This window comes from Zonotrichia albicollis, chromosome 20, assembly GCF_047830755.1.
Source record: "Zonotrichia albicollis isolate bZonAlb1 chromosome 20, bZonAlb1.hap1, whole genome shotgun sequence".
Classification (NCBI taxonomy): domain Eukaryota; kingdom Metazoa; phylum Chordata; class Aves; order Passeriformes; family Passerellidae; genus Zonotrichia; species Zonotrichia albicollis.
In genome coordinates this window covers 11,083,991-11,111,277 of record NC_133838.1, presented here as the reverse complement: position 1 = coordinate 11,111,277, position 27,287 = coordinate 11,083,991, and the positions used below count along the sequence as shown (strand labels likewise).

At 53.0% G+C, this 27,287-nt stretch overlaps 1 protein-coding gene across 1 annotated transcript; it reads left to right on the top strand.

Annotated features, from left to right (window-relative positions):
• The first annotated feature begins 22 nt into the window (after positions 1 to 22).
• Positions 23 to 26,989, top strand: RNF19B (ring finger protein 19B). The gene is made up of 10 exons (XM_074555745.1): positions 23 to 180; positions 13,085 to 13,761; positions 19,080 to 19,285; positions 21,663 to 21,807; positions 22,355 to 22,517; positions 22,927 to 23,041; positions 23,482 to 23,622; positions 23,766 to 23,973; positions 25,441 to 25,572; positions 26,192 to 26,989. The coding sequence occupies exons 2-10, from the start codon at positions 13,199 to 13,201 to the stop codon at positions 26,673 to 26,675; spliced, it is 2,157 nt and encodes a 718-aa protein (XP_074411846.1). The 5' UTR covers positions 23 to 180; positions 13,085 to 13,198; the 3' UTR covers positions 26,676 to 26,989.
• The last annotated feature ends 298 nt before the right edge of the window (positions 26,990 to 27,287 follow it).

Here is a 27,287-nt window from a genome sequence, read left to right as displayed (position 1 = left end):
CAGCAGCAGCGGGATGCGATGGGCGGCTGCGTGGCGTGGAGGGAGCGCTGGGGAGGCTGCGGGGGCCGGGCTGCGCTGACATCACGCGGGGAGGTGGCGCAGAGGGAGCGGGAGTGGGGAAAGGGAGAGCGGGGAGACTGCGGAGGGGAGAGCCGGCACCCGACTGGGCTCCGGGGACAGGTAAGGGATGGCAGCGGGGCAGGGGGCTCTGTGGGAGAGATGCTGTGGGATCAGCACCTGCCTCGGCATCTCTCGGGGGGATGGATGGCTGCTGAGCAGCGGGAATATTACACAATGCCTGAACAGCCTGGCACAGCAGGGCTTGGCTGTGGGACAGTGAGGGCAGGTCAGAGCCCAGCTGGCTGGTGCAGGAACTGGTGCAGATGCTTCCCCCCAGGATAGCAGCGTGTGTGTGGCACTGGTGCCGTACTGGGAACAGCCAGGAGCACCTGCACTTCCAGAAAAGGATAAAGGGGATGGAGAGCAGCCCTGGTCCCTGGCTGGAGAAGGGGAGCAGAATTCTCCCTGGGGATTAATTTAATCAATTTCTCATTAATGAAATTAATCAGAAGTTTGAGACTCCATCCCCTGAGCTGCATTTATCTTAGAGCAGAGCTGGCGCACTGGGACGGAGCCCAGCAGCGCGTTTGTGGTGGGAATCCTAAACTGCACATCCCCAGCAGCCTCAGCACTTCCCTGCCTGTGCAATAGTTCTGGGGAAGGCAGCCAGGTGCATGGGCACTGCCAGCAGCTCTCTGCATGTGGATCCTGGGGATGGCAGACCTGGAAGGCAAAACAACCAAGTCCTTGAAGCCTCTCTGGGTGTCGTGTTGCCTTTTAGCACAAGGGTTGCATAACGGGATCTGTTTTGTTAGCAGAGGGAGTGAGGGTGACAGTCACCTCTGCCCAGCAGTACCTGTGTGCTCTGCTGGCCTGTGCTCCTGGGGGGAATTTCATATTTTCCTTAATCCAAGAGTTGGGCTGGTTCCTTGCTGCTTGTGGGATCCCACAGCAGTGGGGTGTAGGGACTCTACACCTACACTTAGGTTACACAGCCTTAGCAAAGTAGAAAATGAGTTTGTGAGCACCCCACGCATCTGTGCTGACCTGATTGTGGCCTGTCAGGATTCTCAGTTGAGGAAAACACACCTGGGGTCAAAAGCTCAGTGTTGGTGACCCCTGTGGGTGTCAGAAACCAGTATGGGAGTGGAGATGGAAGAGACACAAAGTAAAACCTTGCCTGACACCCAAGAACAAGGAGAGGCCAATGCTCCTGTCACGACCATTTTGTTGAACCAACACATTTCCCAAGGCATTTAAAGGGCTGGGGGCTGTGACCCAGTGGGACCACAGAGGAATGCTTGAGGTGTAATTGCAACAAGAAGGATAAATATGCTTTAATTAGGGAAGCAATTGCTGTGTGAGGCACAATCCCTCCCCACCAAGGCACCCATGCTGGGTCTACTGGGACCACCTGGGAGCAGCCCATGCGGCCACACTGCTGCTTATGGGATGGAAAGTGCCAACAGCACCAGCTTGTGCTGCTCTGTGCGGCTTCTGTGGGGGCACGGGGTGGCAGCCCCACGCTGGGAGGGTGACAGGCAGTGCTGGCACCCAGGTGGCTGCATCCCAAGCCTCTGGCATGGGAGGGCCCATCAGCTGCTCTGTGCCAGCCCTCAGCTCTGCCCAGGGCAGCTGTGCTGGGAGGGAGCCAGCTGGGGATGGGCCCCTGTGCCCCAAGGGGACCTCACTGGGCACCTCAGCCTGAGCTGGGCTCCCAGGGCCAGCTTGGGAAGGGTGCAGGGAGGAGTTAACACTGCTGTTCTTCTGCAGTTTCATTCCCCAGGTTGTGGTTCTGCATGACCAGCAGCAGGACTGCCTCAAAGTCATGTTCCAACTTGATTTTTTTTTCAAGGTTATTCAAAATTCAGTGCAGGAATGGCACCAGGACCTCTCACAAACAGAAAGGCCAAGTCACCCCCTCCTAGTCCTTGACCTTCTCCGTGGCTCAGCTGGCTCTCCCTGCTTTCCCCCATTCTTGCCTACACTGCAAAAGGGATGATCATGTGAATATTACAAAGCCTGGCATCTGCACATCAGCTGCAGCAGCTGAGGCTCTGCCATGCTCCCGGTGCCTTGGTGTGACCCTGTCCCCACAGCCATGCTCTGTCACCTGTGTGCTCAGCCCCCACCACAGGCTGTCACTGCCAGGCACACAATAATACAGAAATAATTAACTGGGAACTCATGCTCCCTCCTGGGAAAAGTGCTATGGATCTGTGAGCCTCTGCAGAGACCTGGAGCATCAGGAGGAGCTGCCTTTGTGCCAGTGTCCAGAGAAGGCCCTGGGAGCTGAGCCAGGTCCTGTGAGACATTTTAATCCTGCCTATTTCACAGGCTATCTTGGCCACCACTCCACTGCAGTGAACATTTTCCCCTTCCTTTGTTGGGGCACTCACAGGCACCTACCTGGTGTTTGTTTTCACTCCTTATCTGGTGCCACTGGGAGCAGGCAGGGCAGCAGTGCAGCAAGGAGAGTCAAGGAGAGTGGGAATTCACATTCCTGCCACCCTGGCCACCCTGGAGACCCCTCAATCCTCTCCCTAAAGCCAGGCTGAAATTTCTTTCTGCTGAGGTAGCTGTTTGTTAAATAGTTGAGGTTACTTGAGTAATCAATAGTTCTCTGGTTCCCAACAGAAATATTATCCCTCTGGCCAAATCAGCTTTTCTATCTTTGCTATAATCCTGCTCCTGACCCTCAGCTGTTGAAGAATGGAGGTGCATTCCTGATTTACCTGCACAGAACCCCACTCCTCTTCTTTCCTCCTGCTTGCACCACTTTTGCTCCCTGAGGTTGAGCTGTAAGGGTTGGAATCACATGGAGAAATCACTGGAGTCATTCAGTCTCAGCCCTTCTCTTGGCCCTGCCCCAGCAGCTCCTTCTCTGTGCTTGCTCCTCCAAGGAGAGAGATGAGAGTCAATGGGATCCTCATGGCCAAGGGCACTGCTGACACAACTCCCAGCCATGGACTCCAAAACAACTTAGCTGGAGAAAAATTGTTCCCATCCCACAGCAGGAGCTGTATCCCAGAGAAGCAGGGCTGGAAGACAAGGCACACACAGTGAGGTTCCATGGCTGCACATAAATTTTCCTTGCAAACAGGCAAAGGCACCAACTCCCAGGAGCTGGATTCCTGCTTCCACCCCGGCAGCCAAAGGCTGGGCTGTGGCTCTGGGCTCCAATTTCTTGTGACTGAAGGAGGCCACGAGGTTTGTTCTGCTGCTGGGCCAGTGGAAACAGCCTTGCTGTGCATTGTGAGCATCTCTGCACATCTCTGTTCTTTCCAAACCAGAAAAGGTCACAGAGACCCAAGAGAAACCCACTTCCCTCCTTCACTGAACTCCTTCTGCCTCGCACATGCTTTTGTTGCCATCCCTTGCTTGCCAAAGGCAGGAACAAACACTGGGGTTTGGCAGGGCTCAGAGCCTTGGCGTGTTGGATGGGAAAGAGGCATTCTTGGTGCTCAGCCCGGGGACAGGGCTCTGCTCCACGTCCTCTGCCAGATTTTCCAGCTGTGATTTCAATGCTCATCCCATGCTGAGGGCACCGTCCTGGGGATGGGGAGCACCCCTGGGTGCTGGGCTGTGAATCCTGCAGGAGGTCCATGGAAGGGACAGGGTGTGTGAACCCCTGGGTGCTGCTGAGCTGAGCTTCACATCCAGGGAGAAGCACAGGAGCTGGTGCTGCCCTGAGAGGCTTTTCCCCAATTCCAGGGGAGCAGGGAAAGGCAGAGGGAGGCCATGTAAAGCAAGGCTGTCTCTGCTTTGGTTAAATAGGGCTGGTTTTGCTGACAGCTCCTCCTGAGAGCCTGCAGGGAGGGATTCTGTAACTCAGAGGCAGCTGAGAGGCTCTTGGCAGCTGCTGCTGTTTCAGTGTCAGGCACTGGACTTTTCCTGGTGCTCAGGGGAAAAGGGAAGGCAGGGCTGGGCAGATGAGAGGCTGCTGCCTCCCTGTTAGAAGGATGCTCTGGAGCAACAGCAAGGCCTGATTTCAGAGAAGCATTTGAGGTCTCAGGGCACACCGATCGCCCCAGAAACCTCCTCCTCAATTTTCTGCTGTGCACAGCCCAGCCTGAGGCAGCACAGGGGGCAGCTTGCTCCAACACTGGTTAAGACAGCCCACAGATGACAAGCCCCAGTGAGGGATGAGTGTTTCTCATGGTGGTGAAGGGCTGAGGGAGAGGAGGGAGGGAGAAGAGGAATTTCCTGGTTGTGGTAAAGGTGGGTTGTGCTTGAAGTTAGAGAGAATGGGCTTGTGGTCACTGCATGAGGTTGGGGGAAGGAAGGCGTGGGTCAGCAGCAAAACCCAGCAGAACAAACCCCATTTGCCTTTCCATGGCAACCCAGGGATGAAGGGCAGCTCCCCTCTCCCTTTGCCCACGTTGTGCTGCAGAAACAGAGCACAGGGGAACAGCCCTGGACTGAGCTGGGGACAGGGGCCTGGCAGCCAAGGGCCAGATCTCAGCTGAGACAAGGGAACCCTGAGCAAGCACGTGTTCAGTGAGAGGCTCACACATTCCCCACCTGGTTAATGCTGGCTCAGCCCTCTGGAAAATGACAAACGTTTTCCTTGCTGTGGGGCCAGAGGGCTGTGCTGGGAGCTCTCCCTGCTCCCCCAGCCTGGCTGCAGGCAAGAGGTGCTGCTGGCAGGGCCCAGAATCGCTGTTCTTTCCCCTTTTCACAGCTGTTGCTGGTTATGAAAATGGGACTGTTCCCCAGGCAGTTCTCAGCAGGAACTGCCCTTTCCAGGGCTGACCACATGGGCTCTTTCTTCCCCTTCCCACCTCCTGACAGCAGTCACAGTTTTGGGTACGCTCTAGTCTTGGCAAAGCACTACCCTTTCCTGCTCCTCTTCCTCACATGACACACAGGACAGAGAGGCTGTGGCCTGTGGAAAGGGAATATTTGTTCCTGGACTGAGATCAATACAATTCTTGAGCCAGTCCTCCTCCCAAAGCTCAGAGAGAGACAGAAGAAAAGTTGGGATCAGTCTCACACAGTTGGGATTTAATTTACACCCCAAACTGTCAGTCTGTCCTAGCACAGAGATCCTGGCACCAGCTCCTCTTTACCCAGTGCAGGATGGGGAGGCAGAGCTTGCAGGAACACCAGGGCATGTTGTGGAACATTATTTCACACCTGGTGCAGTGTCAACAGCACAAAGGAACAGTGAGAAAAGCTTAGGGAAGGCAGGAAGGAGACAGCAGGGCTTGGTGCTGCTGGAAGCTGAGGGTCAAACACCTCTGCAGGCAGTGAGGCTGTGCAGGAGCTATCACAGATTTCAGGGTGGGAAAGCCCAGGGTTCAGAGCTTAAGCCAGTTTGAAAGAGAAAAGAGCTGGACTAGCAGGAAAGGGGAATGACTCCAGGCCAGCTTTCTGAGCTTTCTGGCAGTGCTGGATACTCAGAGGACACAGATGGCACAGAATGAGGTGGGTTTGGGCCACATCCTAGCCAGGAGCTTGGGAGTCCTTTGGAAAACCCAAATAATGTAAGTGAGCTAAGTCAGAGAAGAGTGGTCTGGCTAAGGCCAGTCTGAATAATTCCTTCCATTCTGCCTTCCTCTTTTGTGCAGTGAGGCAGGAAGCTGAAAATTCTCTGGCTGATTTTGGGAGTCCAGAGGTCAGTGACCACTGATCATGATGGCTCTGAGGAATAGATGAGTGTGTTAGCACCCAGCTCCCTCCTGACTCCTTAGCACACATCCACAGAATTTCCTGGCTTTTTGTTTCAGAACTCAGGGAAAATTCCTGCCACCAGCACTGAGTTAAACTGAAAGTTGGTAAATTCAGGAGGCTTCTTTCGACAAGGGACTAACCTTTGGAATTGCCTCGAGAGCTGGTAAAGTCAAATAATAACTGGCTTGGAAAATCCTGATGGTTTTATGACCTTTCACAATGTCTGTACTTCTGTACCCAGACAAGGGTCACCACATTGCTCCAAGGCATGAGCAGAGGGATAAAGGAAGAGTTCTCTTCCTGTCTTTCCCTATCCTGGTGTGATTGCCATTGCTCAGCTCTGTAAAGCACAGGAATTACTGCAGGCCAGAGCAGAGTGGCTGGAATGCTGAGTCTGTTCCATAAACCCCACTTTGGGATGAAAATTCAGATCTCTCCATGACCTCCTGACAAGTGAGAGAATGTGGATGTGGCCATTGCTGAAGGGGCTTCAGAAAACCCTGCTGAGGGCAGTTTGTGTTCTTGTCCTTGGAGGTTCTACTGAGACCTTTCCCTTGCCAGGTGCTTTGTGAGATTGAAACCCAAACCTCCAGGCAGCCATGGGGACAGGATTCATCCACCACCTGCCCATGGCAGCAGGTCCCAATGGTGCTCAGCTCACTGGAGCTTTCTCCCACCAGCAGGTCCCTGTGAGCAGTGGATGATGCCCTGGCAACAGGGACACTGCAACATGCAAGCCCCAAAACTGCAGTGCCTGCTCCACTACACAGCAAAATAGGTCGTGCATCAGCAAATGAAAAAGGACAGATGGTGTCTGCTAATACAGCTTAGTTTATGGCCTGCAGGATTAACTCACTAGTTGTCATGTCTGCAGAAAATAGGAAATGGGTGGGTCAGCTGGAGGAAACGTGTGGTGTGCCCAGCCCTACCTGTGCTGTGGGATGCACCAGCTGGAGAGGATGTCAGAGATCCTGTGAGGTTTTGAGATGTTGCTGGTGGGCTGCCAGTGTCTTTAGGGGGGCTCTGGGCACTGGAGATGGTGCCTTGTACCAAAGCCTTCCTGCCTGCCTTGGATTCCACAGTCCCACAGTCACAGGGATTGATGTGAGCTGAGCAGGGATCTCCAGCAGACACAGGGACATCCCTCTGTGGTGTCTGCTCCAGCAGCTCTGCAGGAGGAGCCCACAGCTTCCTGTCCTGTGCCAGCTGCAGGACAGCTCCAGTTCAGCCTTTTGAACTCCCCAGCACCCACGTGTCTGCAGGAGTAAGACTGAAAGCTGAGGCAGAAGCCTCAGGTCTTTTCAATGCCTCCTCTGTGACACACTGTTCTCCTTTCCTGGAAACCAGGCCAGTGCCTCACTCTGTTCTCCTTGCAGAAATCCAAGCCCGTGCCAGAGCTCTGCCTGGTACATCTGCTCTCTGAAGGGCAGGACAAACTCTTCCTTAGTTCTCCATGGGTGCTCCTCCTGAAGATTTCACTTTGATCTTGCTGCTTCTGCTGTGGCCAGGTTTGCTCATGTCCTGCAAGATGCTGAGCATCCCAAAAAGCAGCTGGCATCAGGGAGATACTCCAGAGCCAGGAGCATGCCATGCCATGGCATCTCCATGCCTCTTGGCCTTCTGCTGTCACAGGTGTTTGTCACCACCACCTTCCAACCACAGCCAGCCATCACAGGCACTGAGGTTTTCTCCAGTGACTAATTTGCCTGTGTTTACGCCAACACCAAACATTTAATTGTCTATTGAATGACTCAGGTGAGGAGGGAGTCTGGCTCCTTCCTCTTGCCACAGGGATCTGGCCAGCCCTATCCTGATGGCAGCACCCTACAGTGCTAAACCTTCTCAGCTATAAATCCCCCATCATTAAGGGTAGCAGGTCAGTGGTGAGAGTGACTTGAGAGCGGGGATCATTGTCACTTCTATCCCCAAAGCTGTTCAGCGAGCGTGGAGGTGAATAAAGAACACAGAACAGCCTGTGCTTTTATTACAAAAGGAAATGCTGCTTTTTGTAGAGGGGAAAGCATGTCAGATTACTATTATAAGAAATTGCTTAATGGTCCCTACCTCTGCGTCATTGCTGAGGAACATCCGAGTCCCTTTTTGGGGTCTCTCCTCACTGCACGTGTGTCACCAACGGGGCCGAGCCCGTGGCCATGCCAGCTGTGGGAGCCCTGCAGGAGACAGGACGGGGGAGCTACGTGGGCACCAGAGCCTCCACATTGTTCCCCCTCGAAATCTCCCCACCTCCCACCTCTTTTATCAGCTGCTGACAAGCCTTGCCATGTGTGTAGGCGGCTCCCAAGCTTCCAAGACGATTCCCCCCCGCTCCCTCCATCTCCCAGCCGTGAGAGGAGCGCCCAGGATTTCGGGGAGGGGGAGCTCAGCGTTCCCCCGGCTGCCGGCCTGTTCTGCAGGGCCTGTTGTGATGCTGTCAGAGAGCTCCATGTGGTAACTCTCCCTCTCTCTCCCTCTCTCTCTCTCTATCTCCCAGGATTTCACATGACAGCCTCTTCCCCAGAAAGTCACAGCAGGGAGTGGAAGATTGCCGTGCGTGTGTGGGTGTTAGGAGGGAGCAGAGTGGGATGGGGAGATGGAGGGGAGAGGAGGTGTAACCACAGACTAAACCAGAACAAATCCTCTTGGAAGAGCCTTGCATTTCTGATCCCAAGGCTCTCATCTCCTGCCTCTTTCTCTTCATTTAAAAGAATGTCAATCCTTGTTAAGTCCAGCAGAGAAAAGAGGAGTCAAGCACAATCATCTCCTTCCTTGCCTGAACACATCTCGGGGGACCAGGAGAGGCAAACAGAACACGAACTAAGTGGATAGAGGCAGAGATGTGCACACTGGGGAGAGCCCTCCCCAGCCTCGGGTGTCCTCCCTGGAGAGACACGAGGGGCCGTTAATGACATCTCCATCTGACAAACGATCACAGTGCATGTCATTACGAGCCAGCGCTTCCCCGGGGCCCTGGCAGAAAATGACCCCAATGAGCTTCAGTTTTTGCAATCACAGCTGCTCCCCGTGAACGTTCAGTGTTCATCCCGCACAGCTCCGGGCTCTCAGGGTTAAACCTCACCGAATGCCTCGGGCAAGCCGAGATTGACATCCCTGCCCTGGAGCTGGGACCTCCAAAAGAGGAGTAGGGAAGCCCACATGGCCCTGGCACAACTCTCCAGGGCAGGGAGCTGGGGGGACACCTCTCAGTGCACTTCTGAGAGGTTTAAAATGATCTCTGTGCTACTTAAATCTGTCTGTCCCCCTCATCTTCATCTAGATGCTGCGAGTGCAGCACATCTCAGGTAGGACTTATGGTGGGTCCTCAGCAGAGAGACCCCTGAAACTGCCATCTGCATTTTGGCATCCTGATGCACCTGGATCACTTGAACAGCCCTGGCTGTCCCACCTCAGTAGGGCCAAAGGTCTCAGCCTGCCCAGTAAAACCAGAGCTGAGTCATTCTCGGGCCTCCCTGTGCAAAAACGAGGAAGAATTCCTGGTGTAAAGCTGCTCCCCTCCTTCCTGCATTTCATCAGCAAGCAGCAACACGAGCTGGGTTTTCTCTAAACTCTGCAATGCAGCCTGTCCCCCTTGAATAACCCACTCATCCCTTCCTGGGAAAAGTGGGAGAAACCCTGAGGAGACCCTACGGACTTCCAGAGAAAAGAGGCAGTGCTAGGGAGGGGTCCACACCTCAGTGCCTGCATTCCAGAGGTTTGAGGCACATTGGATCTTTGTGTGTCCTGAAAAAGCTGTTTCAACACCCCCTGTGTCCTGCAGGCCAGGGAGGAGAGCACCAGGCAGGTATTTCCCATTCCTGTGATATTTGGGTCACCAGGAAGGGGGGAAAGGTGGGCAAAGGGGATGTGGTAGGAGCTGGAATTTCAATTTTACCGGCTGCAAACACAAACGGACGTGCCTCTTGCCACAGCCATGTTCCCGGCCAGGCACACCCCGCTTCCTCCATGCAGTCTGACTTTCACAATCCCTTCCCAGCAGCTCAGCCTCTGCTTTCACTCTCTGAATTACCAAGGGGAATTTTCATTACATCACCACAGCCGCTTCCTCCTCGACAGTGACAGAGCTGTCACTCTGCCTTTCAGGGGGTTTTTGGGGTGTGGGTGACGAAGATATTCTCTGGAAAGAGAAATACCTCCCAAAAGCAGGTCCAGCCCGGCTCAGCCTCCCCAGGTGGCTCTATCCAGGCTGGGAACGGCACTGGGCAGTGTGGGGTGGCTCCAACCGGTGTCTGGACAAAGCCTTCTCCCTGGAAGCCTTCCTGGGGGACACAGCGCTTTCAGGCAGCTTTAAAAGCCGCCTGTGCCAAATCCAGCGGGGTCGGAAGTCAGCAATCTTCCAGCTTTCTGCCAGCGTAAGCAAAAGCCAATTTGCCTGTTGGAGCCGGGATTTGCAGAACGATTCGCTGCAGCGTTTGAATCCCCCCCCGCCACGCCCCCGCCTTCTGTATATCTTTTTTTTGTTGTTTGTTTGGTTTGGGTTTATCTTTTCAAATATCCCCCAGTTTAACGGTCAGGCTGGTGGCAGCTTCCCCGCAGCTCCGGGGAGGGGCTGATGTGATCTCACTCCCAATCCGGTGACTTTCCAATCAGCCTCTTTCCCTCCCTGGCAGCTTGCTTTCCTGCCCTCTGCTTCCAGTTCCTGGCTGTTTGTCTTGGGGTGGTTTTGTTGGTTTGGGTTTTTTTTTTTTTGAATCAAAACAAACTACCGGGTTCAAACTGCTCGTCAGGAACATGCTGAGCAGGAGCCTCTGCTACTGGCAAGGGCTGTGGAAACTCGCCATGGAGAAACACCTCTGCCATGGAGAATTTGATTTTGAGTAGCTGGGATGTCTCTGAACCACAGTGGGGAAATCTGTATCTCAGAGCTCCATAAAAGCACTGAGTTCCCTCAAATATATAACCTCTGCACAGCTTGGGAGGAGGGAAGATGGCTCTGAAGTCACTCGGATTTACCCTGGCCTCCCCCAGCCTTGCTGCTATCGTGATTCCTCATATAAGGCAGTGAAGAGTCATTTCTGCCCCACCAGCCCGTCCTTTCCCAGGAGCTCCAGATGGTTTTGTTCTCTTATGTCTGCACTACTGGTAATTCAGGCCTGTCTCACATTAGCTTTTGAGCTGAAACCTTCCCACAATTAGTTGGAGTCTGCTTCTGCGCTGCAGAGGACGTAGGGCTGAGCTGGCACAGCGCTGTCTGGGAGATCCATCCCACACAAGTCCTGTTCAGGTTTCTCTATTTCAGTCAAGAGTGTGATTTTTTTCTAGTGAAATCATCAAAGCAAGACAGTCTCTGCTCCAGATGGGCAGCGTCAGCCATTTGAGAATGCCTCATACCTGGCTTGTCTCAAGAGAGGAGTAGTTAATTTCAATATAATCTCATTTTACACCAATATAACATCTCTCCCTCCTTTCCCAAGGAAAAGGGTCCTTTTCCTCTGGGAGATCCACACCACAAAGTATCAGGGAAATCTTCATGCCTGCCCAAGGATCATAGCTCAGCAACTCACAGCTCAGGGAAAATGTGCTCCACAGACACCCTGGAAGCATCCCTGCTTCTCTTGGAGCAGAGCTGTTTGGCCCTTGCCAAATTAACTTGCTAATTAACGGGGGTTTTTTTGATCCCAGGCAGGAATTTACCACTCTGAGGCCAAACCTAAGTGTGGTCCAAAACTTCCAGCTGGTCCAAAGCCCCGTGTGCTGTGGCAGGAATGTGAAGGGCTGACAAATGTCTGGGGAATGCAATCTCTGGGGAAGGACTTGGGTGTAGCAGACATCTTGGGATAAGCAGGGAGGGAGGGTGTATGCAGGCACAGAATTAATGGAGAAGCAGGATTGCTGCAGGGCATTTAGGAGAGGAGGAAGCTTCATTTGTGCAGGTGATTTGCTCCTTCTGTGCCTTCATTCACCCATCACACAGGGAAGTGTCATCATTATCCTCACTGTGCCGACAGATCTGGGGTCTTTGCCTACAGCAATCCAGCAGCACCAGCACCGAAATCCTGGTTCCTTGTTCCCATCCCAGCTCTTGGAAGGATCCTGGTAATAATAATCATGCAAACAGGCTTTGCTGAGGGAGATGATTCCAGGAACGGTGATAGCTGGGAGACAGTGATGAAGCCACACTTGTCACATGAATAACCACAGTCTGTCCAGTCAGAGCTGACAGTCTAAGGCAAGGCAGCTCCTTCTGTGCTGATTTAAGAGGCTCTTGGTAGACACAGCAGATCTTTCTGCTTCACCTCCCCTGCATAATAAGAAGCAACATCCTTCCTGTTAGTTTATCTGCCTTTGGATGGGATGTGAGGCTGGCAGACCCCTCTGGGCACAGGGGAGCCCTGGAAGGAAACGAAAGCTTTTAACTTTCTGCATGAGTGCAGTGAGAATGTGGGTTGTAGTTTCAATGCCTCTAAACCTGGCACTCGGGGAGGAGTTCCCAGCTGAGTAAATCTTTATGTGATCTTCAGAAACGTTATCAAGGAGGGACACACAACAAGGGACAAGGTTCTTCACTGGGCTGGATGGGTTTAGAGGGGGGTCCTGAGGTTATAAACACCCCTCAACAACGAGAGATGTTAAAAAGCAAACTGCCCCAGGCTTGTTTTTTTTTAATAGAAACCCTTTTTTTCTGTACAATCCAGCCAGAAGATTCCCCCCGTTCCAGGCCCTGGGTGAGGCAGCCATGGCAGTGCTGAGTGAGGGATGCTGAGGGGAAGATGTAAATATGAAGAGAGAGTCATAGAACAAACTGAGACAGAAAGGACCCACCATGTGCCTAAGAGTGTTACCCAAACACTGAGAGAATCAGGGCGCTGAGGAGAAAATGGGAGCGCTGAGGGAACCCAGGGACTGAGGGGAGCCGGGTATTGAGAGGAACCAAGGGCATTGAGGGGAAATGGAAGGGAGACAGGAGTGTTTAGGGGACACGGGGGCACTGAGGGAATCAGGGGGTGCTGATGGAACCGGGAAGCTGAGGAGGGTTGGGCACTGAGGGGAGCAATAGTGCTGAGGGGAGCCAGGGGCTGAGGGCAGCAATGGCGCTGAAGGGAACCAGGGGCTGAGGGGAGCAATGGCGCTCAGGGGAGCAATGGCGCTCAGGGGAGATGGTGGCGCTGAGGGGAGCCCAGAAGCAGAGCAGTGGCTCAGCTCTACCTCACTGAGACGCTTTAAAGCCACTTCCAGGCACCGCAGCCGCGGGACGGGGACGGGCACCGCAAGCTCCGGGACTGCCCGGGGGCGGTGCCCACAACCGAAATGGCGGCGGCGGCGGCCGCGCCCGGTGGGGGGCGGGACGAGGCGGGGCCGCGCTCACCCGGCCCCGGCGCCGCTCTCGTTACAGCGCGGCCGAGGCAGCGCCCGGCGGGACGCGGCGCCCGGAGCCCCCGCACTGATCCGCTGCCTCCACCTCGGACCCCGCCGCCGCCTGTGACACCGCCGGGCTAACCTCGCCGCCATGGGCTCCGAGCGGGACTCCGAGTCGCCGCGCTCCTCATCCATCCACTCGGCCGCCGCCAAGTGCCCCAAGCCCGGCCGCCGCCGCCGCCTCTCCTTCCAGAGCGTCTTCTCCGCCGCCGCCGCCTCCGCCGCGGGCGGCCGCCGCCGCGCCAAGGCCGAGCCGCCCCCGGCCGCCCCGCCGCCGCCCCCCGCCGCCCCGCCGGCCCCTCCGCCGCCACCGCCGCCGCCGCCCCCCGAGGAGGCTCCGGTGGTCCCGGAGGGCGAGGAGGAGCTGGAGTGCCCGCTGTGCCTGGTGCGGCAGCCGGCGGAGAACGCGCCGCGGCTGCTGTCGTGCCCGCACCGGTCGTGCGGGGCCTGCCTGCGGCAGTACCTGCGCATCGAGATCACCGAGTCCCGCGTCAACATCTGCTGCCCCGAGTGCAGCGAGCGCCTCAACCCCGCCGACATCCGCCGCCTGCTCCGCGACTCCCCGCACCTCGTCGCCAAGTACGAGGAGTTCATGCTGCGCCGCTGCCTCGCCGCCGACCCCGACTGCCGCTGGTGTCCGGCCCCCGACTGCGGGTGAGTGATGCGGTGGCGCTGGGGTGATGCCGCTCCGTGCTGGGACAGCCCGGGCAAAGGGGGACCTGCTTGTCTCTCTATGCTGGGACAGCCTGGGGAGTGGGGAGCTGCTGTCCTCCTGTCCTCTCCGTCCTGGGACAGCGTGTCCCTTCCATCCTGGGACACGTTGGGGAGTGGGGAACTGCTGTCCCCGTAGAATGCTGGGACAGCCTGTCTCTTCCATGGTGGGACAGCTTGGCAGGGAAACCTGCTGTGTCCTTAGGGTGCTGCCCAGTCTGTCTGTCCTGGGGTGTGTTGGGAAGCTAGACCCTGCCCTGGAGGGATGCTGCCTGTCCCCAACACGTGCTGGGATAGCTGGGTGAAGTAGAACCCGCTGTGGTTGCTGCCTATCCCCAGCATGTCCTGCGGATGGCATCCCGGCTGGGATGGCACTGGGATCATTGTCCTGCCCCACGTGTGTCCCAGGATGGCACAGGGAGGGGTGGCTCACCCTCAGTTGGGTGCTGCTGATAATACACTTCTGGTCCTGCCTTGTCCCATGAAGAGCCCTCACCACAGAGGTTCTTTGCTTATCTGCAGTGTGTTCAGGACAGCTGGGAGGCCTTGGGTACCAAAATTCCATCTTATCCTCATTATCTCGCAAGAGCTCCTGGGTTTGACCTTGGGGATTGTGAAAACACAGATTGGGTAGGAGTGATATGACTTGAAGGGGGTTTTAGCAGAGCCACCGCTTCCCTAATAGAACAGAAACCTTTTTTCCTGCACCAATGGTAAGTGTGGACTTTCCCAGCTGCGCATTTCTCTGCCAGTCCTGGGGACAGTGCATGGGGACAACACTGCAGCCTCCAGCGGCGGGGAAGAAGGAACAGTAACCAGTCACTTTTTCCCAGTGAGGACAGGAATACACAGCACAGAGGAGTGATGTTGACTCACTGTCCGCTGCCCAAGTGAGGAAACGTCTGTCTGTCCAGAAGTCAGCCCAGCCAAGCCTGATGACTGTGTAGTTATGAACGTGTTGCTTTCATTTTCTCTTCCCTTTTCTTTTAAACGAGCTCTGTTAGGTTTCTGTTTGGGGCGTGAGCCAAAGCTGCCTGGAAAAGGGCTTGGTCGGGGAACTTAAGAGAAGTGCTGTGAAGTTGAGTTACGACTCAGCTTGGATGGCAATTTTGGGTAGCAAGAACATGAAAGGAAAGTCTGACCTAGTAGTCGGAATGGAAAAGTTGGTGGGAGGATTGTGAAGATTTAATCAGAGCCTTGTAATAGGCATCCTATGCAAATCAGTGAACCTGGCTCAGGTTACCCATTTCACGGCCTCTCGAGCATCCTGTATGAAGGTTTTTCCTTCAGAGGGTGAATTTAACAGCAAACAACACCTTTGCTCCTTTCTGAAGCCAAATCAAGTGCACGATCTCGATATTTCAGCAGCGCTGGGGATAAGATCAGGGACATAGAGCAGCCACCGAGAGAATCTTTGCTGGTGACCGGCTGGAGAAAATCCGGTTCCTGCTCACCGAATCTCGGCTCCTTGAGTGTTGTGATGTTATCTGTGCCCAGGATAAGGTGCACAAACAGCGGCGTCACCCGGGCTGGCTGCTTGGAAGGAACCAGCTCCAGGGCGTTGCCTCAGTGACAGCAACGCAGCCTGATCCCTTCCATCCCTTCCATCCCTTCCTCTGGGGGGGGTTTGGGCAGGCTGGTGCCACACTCGGCTCTTTCTCTGAGCTAAACCCTCCTCCCTGGTTCCTCAGAGAGCAGGGTGACATGCTGGCATCCTCCTCCAGCTGCCCAGAAGAGCAAGAAGCGACCCCGGGGCTGTTGGAGATGTTGGAGACAGCTCTGGTGGACCGGCGCTGCTGGTGTGTCTGTAGCAGCTCGAACAAAGGCTGTTGGAATCAGCCCTCCGGCAGGGAGAGGAATTAATCACCCTATTCATTCTTCCCAGCAGAGCTTGTGTGGCTGTGCTTATGTAAAATCAGGGTATGAATTATTTACAGCGGGCTTTCCCCGCTGTAGTAGTGCCAGAGTAGTACGGAGTGTAGGGCTGGGGGCACGGCAGCGATGTTTGGTATGGATGTCACCCACTGCTGTCACCCCAACTGAAACTGGCCAGCAGCGTCATTTCACTGTCAGAGAATCGAGGCATTCCTTTATTCCGGCCAGGATGTGCAGCAGAAATCATTTCCTCCACACATGCCTGGCTTGTGCAGTGAGAATCCTTCCATCCCACCTGGTTCTTTACCAGACATTTCCCCATTAAAACCCTCAAAGAAATTCACGTTAGTTGGTCTTAAATTCCGCAATGATTCCATGTGCTATTGGCTATTGATCCCTTCGATGCTAATTCAGCCCTCATTCTTTGGTTCTCTTATCGATCTTTCCCCAGACCAGGTGTCTCCAGCCTCACCGGGGGGGGGGGGGGGGGGGGGGTGATGTTTGTTGATGTCCCTTTATTTCCTCTGTTCCTCCTGGCTCCTCTCAATTTGTTGATGTTCAGCTCCCCCGGCCTTTTGAAGAGAAACTTCAATTCCCCTCCCCCTGAGCAAAGGCCAACAAAACCCCTGAGCGAAGTTACAACAAAAATGCTAAAAGTTTTTGCTAAAATAATTTTGCTAAAATAATTTCCGATGCCACAGAGGTACCCCTCAAGGGCTGGGGTGGCATTGGGTGGTCACCCCCCTGATGTGGCAGCATCAAGGGGCTGTAGGACTGTGACAGGACCCTAAAAACATCCTGTGCCTTCCTCCTGCATCATTTCCTAAATGAAAGAGCCTGGCTGTGCTGCCCGCGAGGAGGAGGAGGAGGACAACACAACACCGGTGCGTGTTGCCATGGAAACCCTGGTCAATTGATGCGCCATCAATGGCAAAACAAATCATTTTCTGTGTTTGCAGCTCTGGTTTTTTGTAGGTTTTTCCCCCCCTTGCTACAATCAGGTGGTATCGCTGTCTAGTGTTTGTCACACTGCAGCCTTCCCCAAAAGCTTGGGAGAAAAACAAACCTTTAAAGAAAACGGAGGTGTGTGGGCTGAGATCCGTGAATGGGCAGGAGGAAGGACGCAGGAAACTCGTGGCCATGCAAGGAGGGGGCTGGAAATGGAGCTGTGCCATTGCTGGGGTCTCAGGAAGACACTCACGTTGCTTTGTGGGGAAAACTCAGGGAGGAGAACTCAATTTCTCATCTAAAAGGATTGAGCATAAAAATGGCCATTTAAGCCAGTGGAAGAGGAGAACCCCTGTCCATCCAGGTCCTGCCATGTCTATTCCTCATCATTTCACTTCCAAACCCACTTTCTAGTTGACCTTGACATGGAGATGTGTTATTTCCATCCCCACTAGACACTCCTGGAGCTTCTTTCCCCACAGCTGTGGCCTTGTGCATGATATTTCAGCTCCAGCAATAAAATATAAATGCTGATGATTTGAATTTCTTGAGTGTTTAAAAAAACCCCAACATTTTGAGCGAGGAGTTAATTTGGAGTGTGCTTAATATATTACACTGAGCTCTCCTAGGCTGCTGTTAATGGTTTGAAATAGCAGTGTCACAACACAGCTGGGCACATGAAGCTTTTCCTTTCTGTTTTGCCAAGGGCAGGCCAGGGTGAGGAAATTTAGAGGGATATTCCTTAGATAAGTTGCACAGGAATTGAATTCATCCCTCCCAACCCTCTGGGTCATTTCCATCACAGAATTATACAGGAACAGAATTATATAGGAACAGAGTGGTCTGGGTTGGAAGTGAACTTAAAATTCATCCACTCATGGGCTGAATAAATTGCCAAGGGCAGGCCAGGGGGTAGTGGCAGGGTGAGGAAATTTAGTGGGATATTCCTTAGATAAGGTGCACAGGAGTCAAATTCTTCCCTCCCAACCCTCTGGATCATTTCCATCACAGAATTATATAGGAACAGAGTTGTTTGGGTTGGAAGTGACCTTAAAATTCATCCACTCATGGGCTGAATGAATTGCCAAGGGCAGGCCAGGGGGTAGTGGCAGGGTGAAGAAATTTAGTGGGATAGGTGCACAGGAATCAAATTTATCCCTCCCAACCCTCTGGATCATTTCCATCACAAAATTATATAGGAACAGAATTATATAGGAACAAGTTTGGCTTGGAATGGACCTTAAAATTCATCCAGTCATGGGCTGGGACAGTTCCAGGGATGGAGTTTTCCCATCTCTGCTCCTGCTGGGCTCAGGGCAGGTGTGTGGATGCCCAGGTAGAGCTGCAGTCGTGCCTGGCAGCCCTCAGCTGTTGTTTCTCTGGCGATGCTGTCGTAGCCTGGCAGGATGAAGTTGCTCAAACTCCCACGGGATATGAATCACTGTGGTATGACACATTCAGTGGTTCTCACGCTGCTGCCTCGGAGAAGAAGAGGCAAAATACAACTGGAGCCGCACAAGCTCTGAATATGAAACCTTAAATAGGAGTTGTTCTCCTCTGACCACTAACAAAAATACCCTTTTTGCCATATGGGTGTTGCAGGCACTTCTGGGATTGCTCATGTCAGCCCCTGCCTATGGAAACAGTGCCTGTCAGTCAGATTTCTGCAGCACTGCTTGGTGATGCTGCTTAGGCTTCTGTGTGCACAGGACACTTCCTTCTGGGCGTGCCACACTGAGCTGGTTGAGTTGCACAGTTGGTTATTTCACTCCAGTTTTGGCTTGTTCCAAAGGCAGGGCATTGTTCTTCACCACTCTTTGGAAAAGGAAGCTCTAAGTTGACTTAGCTACACATGGAACTGTTATTCTGGAGCTGTTATTCCACTTTTTTAGGATCATTCAGTTTATAAAAGTGCCCAGGACAAGCTCAGCTTTCCTAGACTCTTTTGGACCATCCATAGATCTGTCCTAAGGAAACAGCAAGGAGTTAGCTGGGCACACTGGGCCAGACAGATCTGCCCTGTGCAAGCTGCCAGTGAGAGCTGCCAGCAGTTACTGAGCAGGGAACAACTCAGCATCTCAAGCTGCCTGCATGAAAGGTCCCTGCCCTGAGTAACCCAATTAGCACTGCTTAATTCCAGACCCTGCAGAGCGCAGGAATGTGTCTGGTGTGGAGGTTGATGACCGGGAATGAGATGGGCTGGTGGCTTTGGGTGTGTGAACGAAGGATCTCTCACTTGGGAACTTTAGAAAAGCAACTCTCACTTGGGAACTTCATAAAAGCAACTCTCATTGGGAACTCTAGAAAAGCAGCTCTCATTTGGTAACTTTATAAAAGCAAGTCTCACTTGGTAACTTTATAAAAGCAAGTCTCACTTTTGGTAACTTCATAAAAGCGACTTTCCCTTGGTGACGTTGTGTTCCGATTCCTGCCCGCAGGTACGCCGTGATCGCCTACGGCTGTGCCAGCTGCCCCAAGCTGACCTGTGAGAGGGAGGGCTGCCAGACAGAGTTCTGCTACCACTGCAAGCAGATCTGGCACCCCAACCAAACGTGTGACATGGCCCGGCAGCAGCGGGCACAGACCCTGCGCGTCCGCACCAAGCACACCTCGGGCCTCAGCTACGGCCAGGAGTCTGGGCCAGGTAGGCATGCACCCTTTCCTCATCAAATATCCCCTTGGGAAGGATGAAAGTTTGACCAGAAAGCCTCACAGATGTGTATGCTTAGCAGAAAGATTTTTGAGTGTGGAATCTGGAGAAGGAATAGAAATAAAAGCGAGTTTTTCTCTAGAAGAAAAGAATTGCCAGTCTTACTGGATAACCAGGGAGACAAAGGATGTGTTAGTTAGAAGGGGGTTTTATGGCTTAGAGCAAAGGATAAACCCACCCCAAACAAAAATATATTTTTACTAAGCAAAAAGATAGCACAGGCAAACAAGCCTGCCCATGTTGCAAGTAGAAAAAAGGTCTCAGAATTTTCTGAGAAGAAGAAGAAAGAAAATGCCACAGAGGCACCTCTCTGCAAGAAAACTGCAAGAAAACTGAAAAACATCTTCTAGTTTAAACTGTAATGTACTAACTTTTAGTGATTGGAGAACAGGAACAGGAATATGGTAATTATAGTGGTTATGATAGGCTATGGATAAAAGTTAAGGTATAGATTGGTTCTATTGTATTGAGATGCTCAGCAAAGAAAAGTAAATAATGCAATGTAACAACAAGAAAAGTATAAAATGCATTGTAACCAAAAGAAAAGTATAGAATGCATTGTAACCAAAAGTAAAGTATATAATGCATTTGTAACCAAAGGAAAAGTATATAATGTATTGTAACCAAAAGAAAAGTACAGAATGCATTTTTAACCAAAACCAAAGGGTCTCCAGGCCTGCCTGCAGCTGGAGCTGACAGCTGTGGGCACAGCTCTGTCACCCACCACCCTCGACTGCTGTGACATCTTTGATGTAATAAACTGCATTTTGAAGAGCCCACATCCCTCATTTAGGCTCTTACAATATCCCAAGCTCAGAGAGACCCACCAGGCTCCAGCTCCTTGCCCTGCAAGAGTCACACTCTGATTTTTTGGCTGCTTGGCTCTGTGTGTGTGTGATGAGGAAGCAGCACCACCGTGCAAACCTCCTCCCCTCAAAGTCCTCCAGCAGCTGTGAAACTCAGAGTCATTTCCCCTCCTCCTGTGTGTTAGAACACATCTGATCTCTTCCAGCAGCAGCAGCAAATAGATCAGTAGGTGATGATGTGCTTTGGGTCCTTTTGTGTCACGGCAACTCCCCTCATCCGCCCCAGCTCTGCTTGTGGCTCTTTTGATCTTGGATGTTCTCGCTTTTTTTGCTGATCTAAACCCTGAACAAGCAGTCACTTTTTTTACTGTTGCAGCCTCGAAGCTGCCTGGTGGTGAAGAGCAGCACTCGTGGCCAGCTGAGTGTGGGGAGCTCTGCTCTGTGCACTCTTAGGCCTTGCTGATGGCAGGTACCAAAAAATTGCCAGCCCACAGAACTCCTCCGCTGCCTGGTAGGAGCTGCTGTGTCTGCTGAGTTTGTGTTCCTTAAAAATAACTGTGTTGACTCTGGAAGTGGGCAGTGAGGCCGTTTGTTAAAGCCCTGCCCTACCCCCAAAACAAAATACCCTGTTTTTCCTTCTGTGTGAGGAGTTTAAATATTAATTCACTCACAGTGTGGAGCTGTTGTGGGTGGTTCTGAGGTGGCTTAGTGGTGTGCTGAGGTCCAACATGCCCAAATTTAGAGAACCCTCAGAATGGACAGCATAGAAATACCCCAGCCAGCAGAAAAACCCAGATTTTCTGTGCTGTTAAAGAGATCCCTGCCAGGAAGGGCATTTAGCCATGGGAAGGGAGGTTTTTGAGACAGTGGTTTCTCCCCAGCCCGCCGTGCTGGATCCAGCCTGGTGATTAATAAGGTGTGAGCTGGGCTCACAGCTGGATTTCATCTTGCTGAGCCCTGAACCACGGCACAGCCATTGCATAACCACGGTCAGATGATGCCTGAATTAAGGAAGGGATGAAAAACCCCTTATCCTGCTCTGCCAGCAGCAGAGTTGTGCGTGGCTGCAGCCCCTGGTCCCCTAAATTTAGGCCAGGTTTGGGGTTTCTCCAGTGCCTGTTCTCCCAGTTGTTGTGTTGTTCTTGGCCCATGAATCACCTCCGTGGAGCAATTCAATAATGGCTCCTTGTGCTGGGCAGGTATGACTTGTTCCTTGTGTTTAAGCCTGAATTCTGGAATACATCCCATTCAAGATCAGAGCAAAGCTTTTAAAAGTGGCTCTTTTACCCAGTCCCTGCTGTTGGTGGGGTCTGTCACATCAAAATTAGATGAATTAAAGACACACCACCCCCTGTGAGCAGCAAAGGTGTTCTGCTGCAGAGCAAACAAAGATTTCAGTCCTCAGCAAGGATCCCCTGGCTGGCTGATTGCTGGCTCTGAGAGCAGAGATGCCATCTGAATTTCCCTGTTTCATGCCATCTGAATTCCCTGTTTCCTCCCCTCAGCTGATGACATCAAGCCTTGCCCGCGCTGCAGTGCTTACATCATCAAGATGAACGATGGCAGCTGCAACCACATGACGTGCGCCGTGTGCGGCTGCGAGTTCTGCTGGCTCTGCATGAAGGAGATCTCAGATCTGCATTACCTCAGGTGAGCAGGGCACCAGCACGTGCCTCTCTCAGGCTCTGGGCAGGAGTTCACCACCCCAGCTGGACTTTCACCTTTCTTTTATTGTTTCTGACCCAAAGAGGTGAACTCTGATCCTACTTTGCAGCATTCAGGTGCTCTTCCCACACCAAACAAAGCTCCTGATACAATTGCCTTTGAGATCTCTTGGTGTACTGAGTATTAAACATAGACCCAATAGTGTGATAATCACCTTTTGGGGGAAAAAAAAGACAGAAAATTTATTTATGTTGTCTATCTCCTTCCTAAGTTTTGGGGGTAAAAAAGACAGAAAACTTGTTTGTGTTGTCTGCCTCCTTCCTAAGTTTTAGGGGTAAAAAAGACAGAAAGCATATTTGTGTTCTCTACCTTCTTCCTAAATTTTGGGGGTAAAAAAGACAGAAAACTTATTTGTGTTGTCTACCTGCTCCCTAAATTTTGCGTTTTATTCACATGCAAGTTGAACTTGGGGTTCTCAGGAGCTTATAGGAATTGCTGGAGTGCTGATGTTATTTTTTTCCCTTCCTTGCAGCCCCTCTGGCTGTACATTCTGGGGCAAAAAGCCATGGAGCCGTAAAAAGAAGATTCTCTGGCAGCTGGGCACATTGATTGGAGCTCCTGTGGGCATTTCCCTCATTGCTGGCATTGCCATTCCTGCCATGGTCATTGGCATCCCTGTGTACGTGGGGAGGAAGGTGAGTTTGGGAGACAGAAGGCTTTGGGGTGTTCTCTGTGCTGAGCAGAAATTAAGAGCTGATAGGAAGGGTGGATCTTCTCACAGAACCCAAATTCAGTTTTCCCTTCTAAAGCTTCTCTTATCTCCTGGGCTTTGTGTGGGCGGGGGAAGGTGGTGGCTGATAGTTCTGGTACATTTTACATTTCTTTTGTGCCTCTGCCTTGACCCAGGAGCACCCAGGGTTCCCTTTTGAGCCCATCAGCTCTGTACTTGTGGGTGCTTCTTTTTCTTCAACACAGACCCTGTGAGGAGATCTGTGCTCAAAATGAGGTTCTTCAAGGGCTCATGCAGCTGGCAAAGCTGTAAAATCACTTCTTAATGTCCCCTGGGACTCTGCTGTTCTCACCTGGTGCTTTTTCTCCCATCAGATCCACAGCAGGTATGAGGGGAAGAAAACCTCCAAGCACAAGAGGAACTTGGCCATCACTGGTGGGGTCACCCTGTCTGTCATTGCCTCCCCGGTCATTGCTGCTGTCAGTGTGGGTAAGTGGGCTCAGCCCTGTCCCTGCTGCTGGCCCAGGAGCCCCTGAGAGCAGGGGGTGGCCCAGCCCTGTGCCATGGGGGTGGCTTTGGGCACAGTTGGCAGAGTGCAGCTGCCTGTGGCTTTGGGCACAATGCTGTCTCACATCCTGGTGTGCTCAGGCTGGCCCACAGCCAGCACAAGGCTTGTCTGCAGCACCACAGCCCATCCTGGAGTCCCTTTGTCACCCAGAGCTGTCTCCTGTCATGCTTTGGTGGCTGATGTCCTTGGGGGTTCAGTGCCCTTGGGGTTCCCCCACTCAGCCCACAGTGCTCCTCCACTCTCTGTCTGCATAATTGTGAATTGGAACCTTTAAAAGCAACAAAAACACGGCTGAGAGAGTCCCTAAAAAACCTTAACTCATCTTTAAGCTCCTCCTAACCCAGCCCATCCTCCTCTGCAGGAATTGGGGTCCCCATCATGCTGGCCTACGTCTATGGGGTCGTGCCCATCTCGCTGTGCCGGGGCGGTGGCTGCGGGGTCAGCACAGCCAATGGAAAGGGGGTGAAAATCGAGTTTGATGAAGATGATGGACCCATCACAGGTAATGAGTGGTGATGAGAAGGGGGTGAAGCAAAATGCTCTCGTAATGAAGTGCTTTGAGGTCCTGATGCCTCCCAAATCTGAGACATCAAAACCGAGCATTCCCTTTGCCAATTCCAACCCCTGTGCTCTCCTTCCCCGCAGTGGCCGATGCCTGGAGGGCCCTGAAGAACCCCAGCATTGGAGAGAGCAGCATTGAGGGGCTGACCAGCGTGCTGAGCACCAGTGGCAGCCCCACGGACGGGCTCAGTGTCATCCAGGGCAACTACAGTGAGACTGCCAGCTTTGCTGCCCTGTCCGGGGGCACCCTGAGCGGGGGGGTCCTCTCAGGGAGCAAGGGCAAATACAGCAGGTAAGGGGGCTCTGGGGAAAGCTGAGGGGACCCCAAGGCTCCCTCAGCTCTGTAGGCACACTGAAGTGATGCATGTAGTTTAAAAATCATGGGTAAATTCTTCATTGCATATGAAAAGTTGTCTTTTTTTTTTTTCCTCTCTTTTTTTATTTATTTCCATTCCATGCGAGGGTTAGACACATTTCTTTCTGGAGTAATCCCACCCCCAGCAGAGTTTCTGGAGGTTTGAAAGCAGCCATGTCCATAAGGGCAGGCCTCAATGTGGCTTTCCAGTGCTTAAAGAGTCTTAGTAAAAAGCTGGAGAACAACTAATTGCAAAGGAAGATAGTTGTAGGACAAGGGGGAATGGCTTTAAAGTGAAAGAGAAAAAATTTAGATCATATGTGAGGAAGAAATTCTCCCCTGTGAGGGTGCCCAGAGAAGCTGTGGCTGCCCCTGGATCCCTGGAAGTGTCCAAGGACAGGTTGGATGGGGCTTGGAGCACCCTGGGATGGTGGAAAGTGTGTTTGATCGTGGAAAGTGGGTTTGTTTTTAAGAGATTTCCAGGAGTGTGAGTGAAGCTGCTTTGATCTAGGGGCTGTGTTGTGGTGTTTTGTGTTGGTCTGTTGTAGAATAACCAGGTCTAGGAGATCACCTGGGATGGTCTGGAACCCAGAGCCACCCAGGGTGGGGAGACATTGGCACAGACTGCCCAGAGAGGTTGTGGGGTCCCCATCCTTGGAGATATTCCAAGACCAGGTTGGATGGGGCTCTCAGGTCTAGGAGAAGGTGTCCCTGCATGTGATGGTTGGAACTGGACGATCTTTGTGGTCCTTTCCAAACCCAAACCATTCCATGATCCTGTTTCTGATGCCAGTCTAGTTCTTGCAAGGAGGACAGATCCCTCCTGAGCTCCTTGACACCACAGAGCTGATGCTTCAGCTGAATTGGGAACAGCACAGAGCTCCTGCCTGCCCTGCTTAAAGCCATCCCAGCCCTGTTAGCCCAGCCTGGAGGCTTTGGTGCTTCCTGTTCTGCAGGCAGGGCCATGGCTCTCCAAAAGTCAGGAGGTTGCACCACAGTTTTTCCTCCTAACTTGCCTGTGAGTCAGTTTGCTGGGTAATTAGAGCCACGTGTCGATGTGGCAGCCAGGATGCAATCGCCGTGTGAGATCCATGGAAATCAGCTCTTCGCAGGAATCGTGTGAGTCATGGATGTAAACACGGCTTCACCTTCGTCATGGAAAACAGAATGGATCTGCCTGAATGCAGCCAAAAATGAGACTGAATGAGAGCAGCCACTGGGGTTAAACTCCTGGGCCAGCTCACGGGGATTGTTGGTTCCCCTTGAGGAGCAGGGATGGGTTTCTTGCTTTCCCTTGAGGAGCAGGGATGGGTTTCTTGCTTTATTTTTCTTGCTTTTCCATAAGGAACAGGGATGTGTTGGTGCTCCTAAAGCATTTCTGAGGAACTCTCTTCTTCCCCACAGGCTGGAAGTGCAGGCAGATGTGCAGAAGGAGATTTTCCCCAAAGACTCGGTCAGTTTGGGGGCCATCAGCGACAACGCCAGCACCCGAGCCATGGCTGGTTCCATCATCAGCTCCTACAACCCCCAGGACAGGTAGGAGGAGGTGGAGTGCTGAGGAGAGCGTTGGTGGAGGCTGTCCTGGAGAAACTCAGGCTCTGTGGGTGGTGGGATGGCCGTGTTTGCACAGGGATCCATCCTTCTAGCACAGGGGACAGTTTGGGGGCAGATTCCATGTGTGGGATGGGGATCTGCAGCTCAGCACCCTCAGGGGCTGTTCTGGCACTTTGAGGGGATTCTGGAGCTTTCCTTGGCTCAGCTTTGGGGTGATCTTGGCTTTGTTGGGAGGATTCAAGAAGAGCAACGAGTCTTGGGGTGATGAGCAGCATCTTGCTCATGTTTGGGGGGTGTCATCCTCCATCCTTCTGGAGGCACAGGAGGGGCTGGGGACGGTTTGGGAGCAGCTTCCATGTGTGCTGTGGAGGCTGGGATGGGGATCTGCAGCTCAGCACCCTCAGGGGCTGTTCTGGCACTTTGAGGGGATTCTGGAGCTTTCCTTGGCTCAGCTTTGGGGTGATCTTGGCTCTGTTGGGAGAATTCAAGGAGAGCAGCGAGTTGTCTCCCAACAGATCCAAGATCATCCCATCTTGCTCATGTCTGGGGGGTGTGATGCTCCCAGTAGAGCCCAGTAACGTGAGGGTGGTTGTTCCTGCAGGGAGTGCAATAACATGGAGATCCAGGTGGACATTGAAGCCAAGCCCAGTCACTACCAGCTGACCAGCGGCAGCAGCACAGAGGACTCCCTGCACGTCCACACCCAGATGGCAGAGAACGAGGAAGAGGAGGAGGAGGACGAGGAGGAGGAAGAGGAGGAGGACGACAAGCAGGAGCAGACGTGCCAACACCAAAGCTGTGAGCAGCAGGACTGCATTGGCAGCCAGACGTGGGACATCACCCTGGCCCAGCCCGAGAGCATCCGCAGCGACCTGGAGAGCTCGGACAGCCAGTCTGACGACGTGCCCGACCTCACCTCGGACGAGTGCGAGTCCCCCCAGTGCCAGACTGCAGCAGGCTGCCCCCAGACCCCCCGAGCAAGAGGTGCCCAGAGCCCAAGTGCCCACCTGAGCCACTGTGCCCAAGCCGAGGGCTGCAGGCTGGATGAGATGGTCCAGCTGGAATGCATCGAGGCCAGAGTGTGAGCTGAGCACGTTGCCACTGGCACTCTGCAGCTGCTGGGCCGGGGTTGTGTCCCTGTTGGCTTCTGTTTGCCATCCTCCAGCTGGCTCCCCCAGCCTCGCCCTGGGGAGTTGTTTCTTACAGAAAAAAAAACCCAAAAAAAAAAAAAAAAAAAACAAAGGAAAGGAAAAAAAAAAAAGAAATCCCCCTTCGCCCTCTTTTTGTTTTAATTTATTGGTTCAAACTCTGTGAGGTGTGTAAGAGTGTAAATATGTACGTGTGTCTGTATGTCTGCAACCATCCTAAGGGACTCTTGGAATAAAGACTCTGGTTGTCATTGGGCCTGAATCCAGCTCGTCCTTTCCGAAGGGGAATCTTCCAGCTGCCTTTGCCCACGTGAATGCTGCTCCCAAAGGCTTGGGAAGAGGAGAGGTCCCTCTTCTCCCTCTCCCTGTGCAGCAGGGCTGGGTACAGGTGAAAGGAAGGGAAGAATGGGGGAAAAAAGGCAAATTTCCAGCACTTGTGGAGCTGAGGATGCTGAGAGCAGTGGCTCAGGTGGGACATTGGGGACAATGCCTTTCCCCAGAGCAGTCCCAGGAACCAGAGTTGTCCCTGGAATTAAATTGTTGGACCCC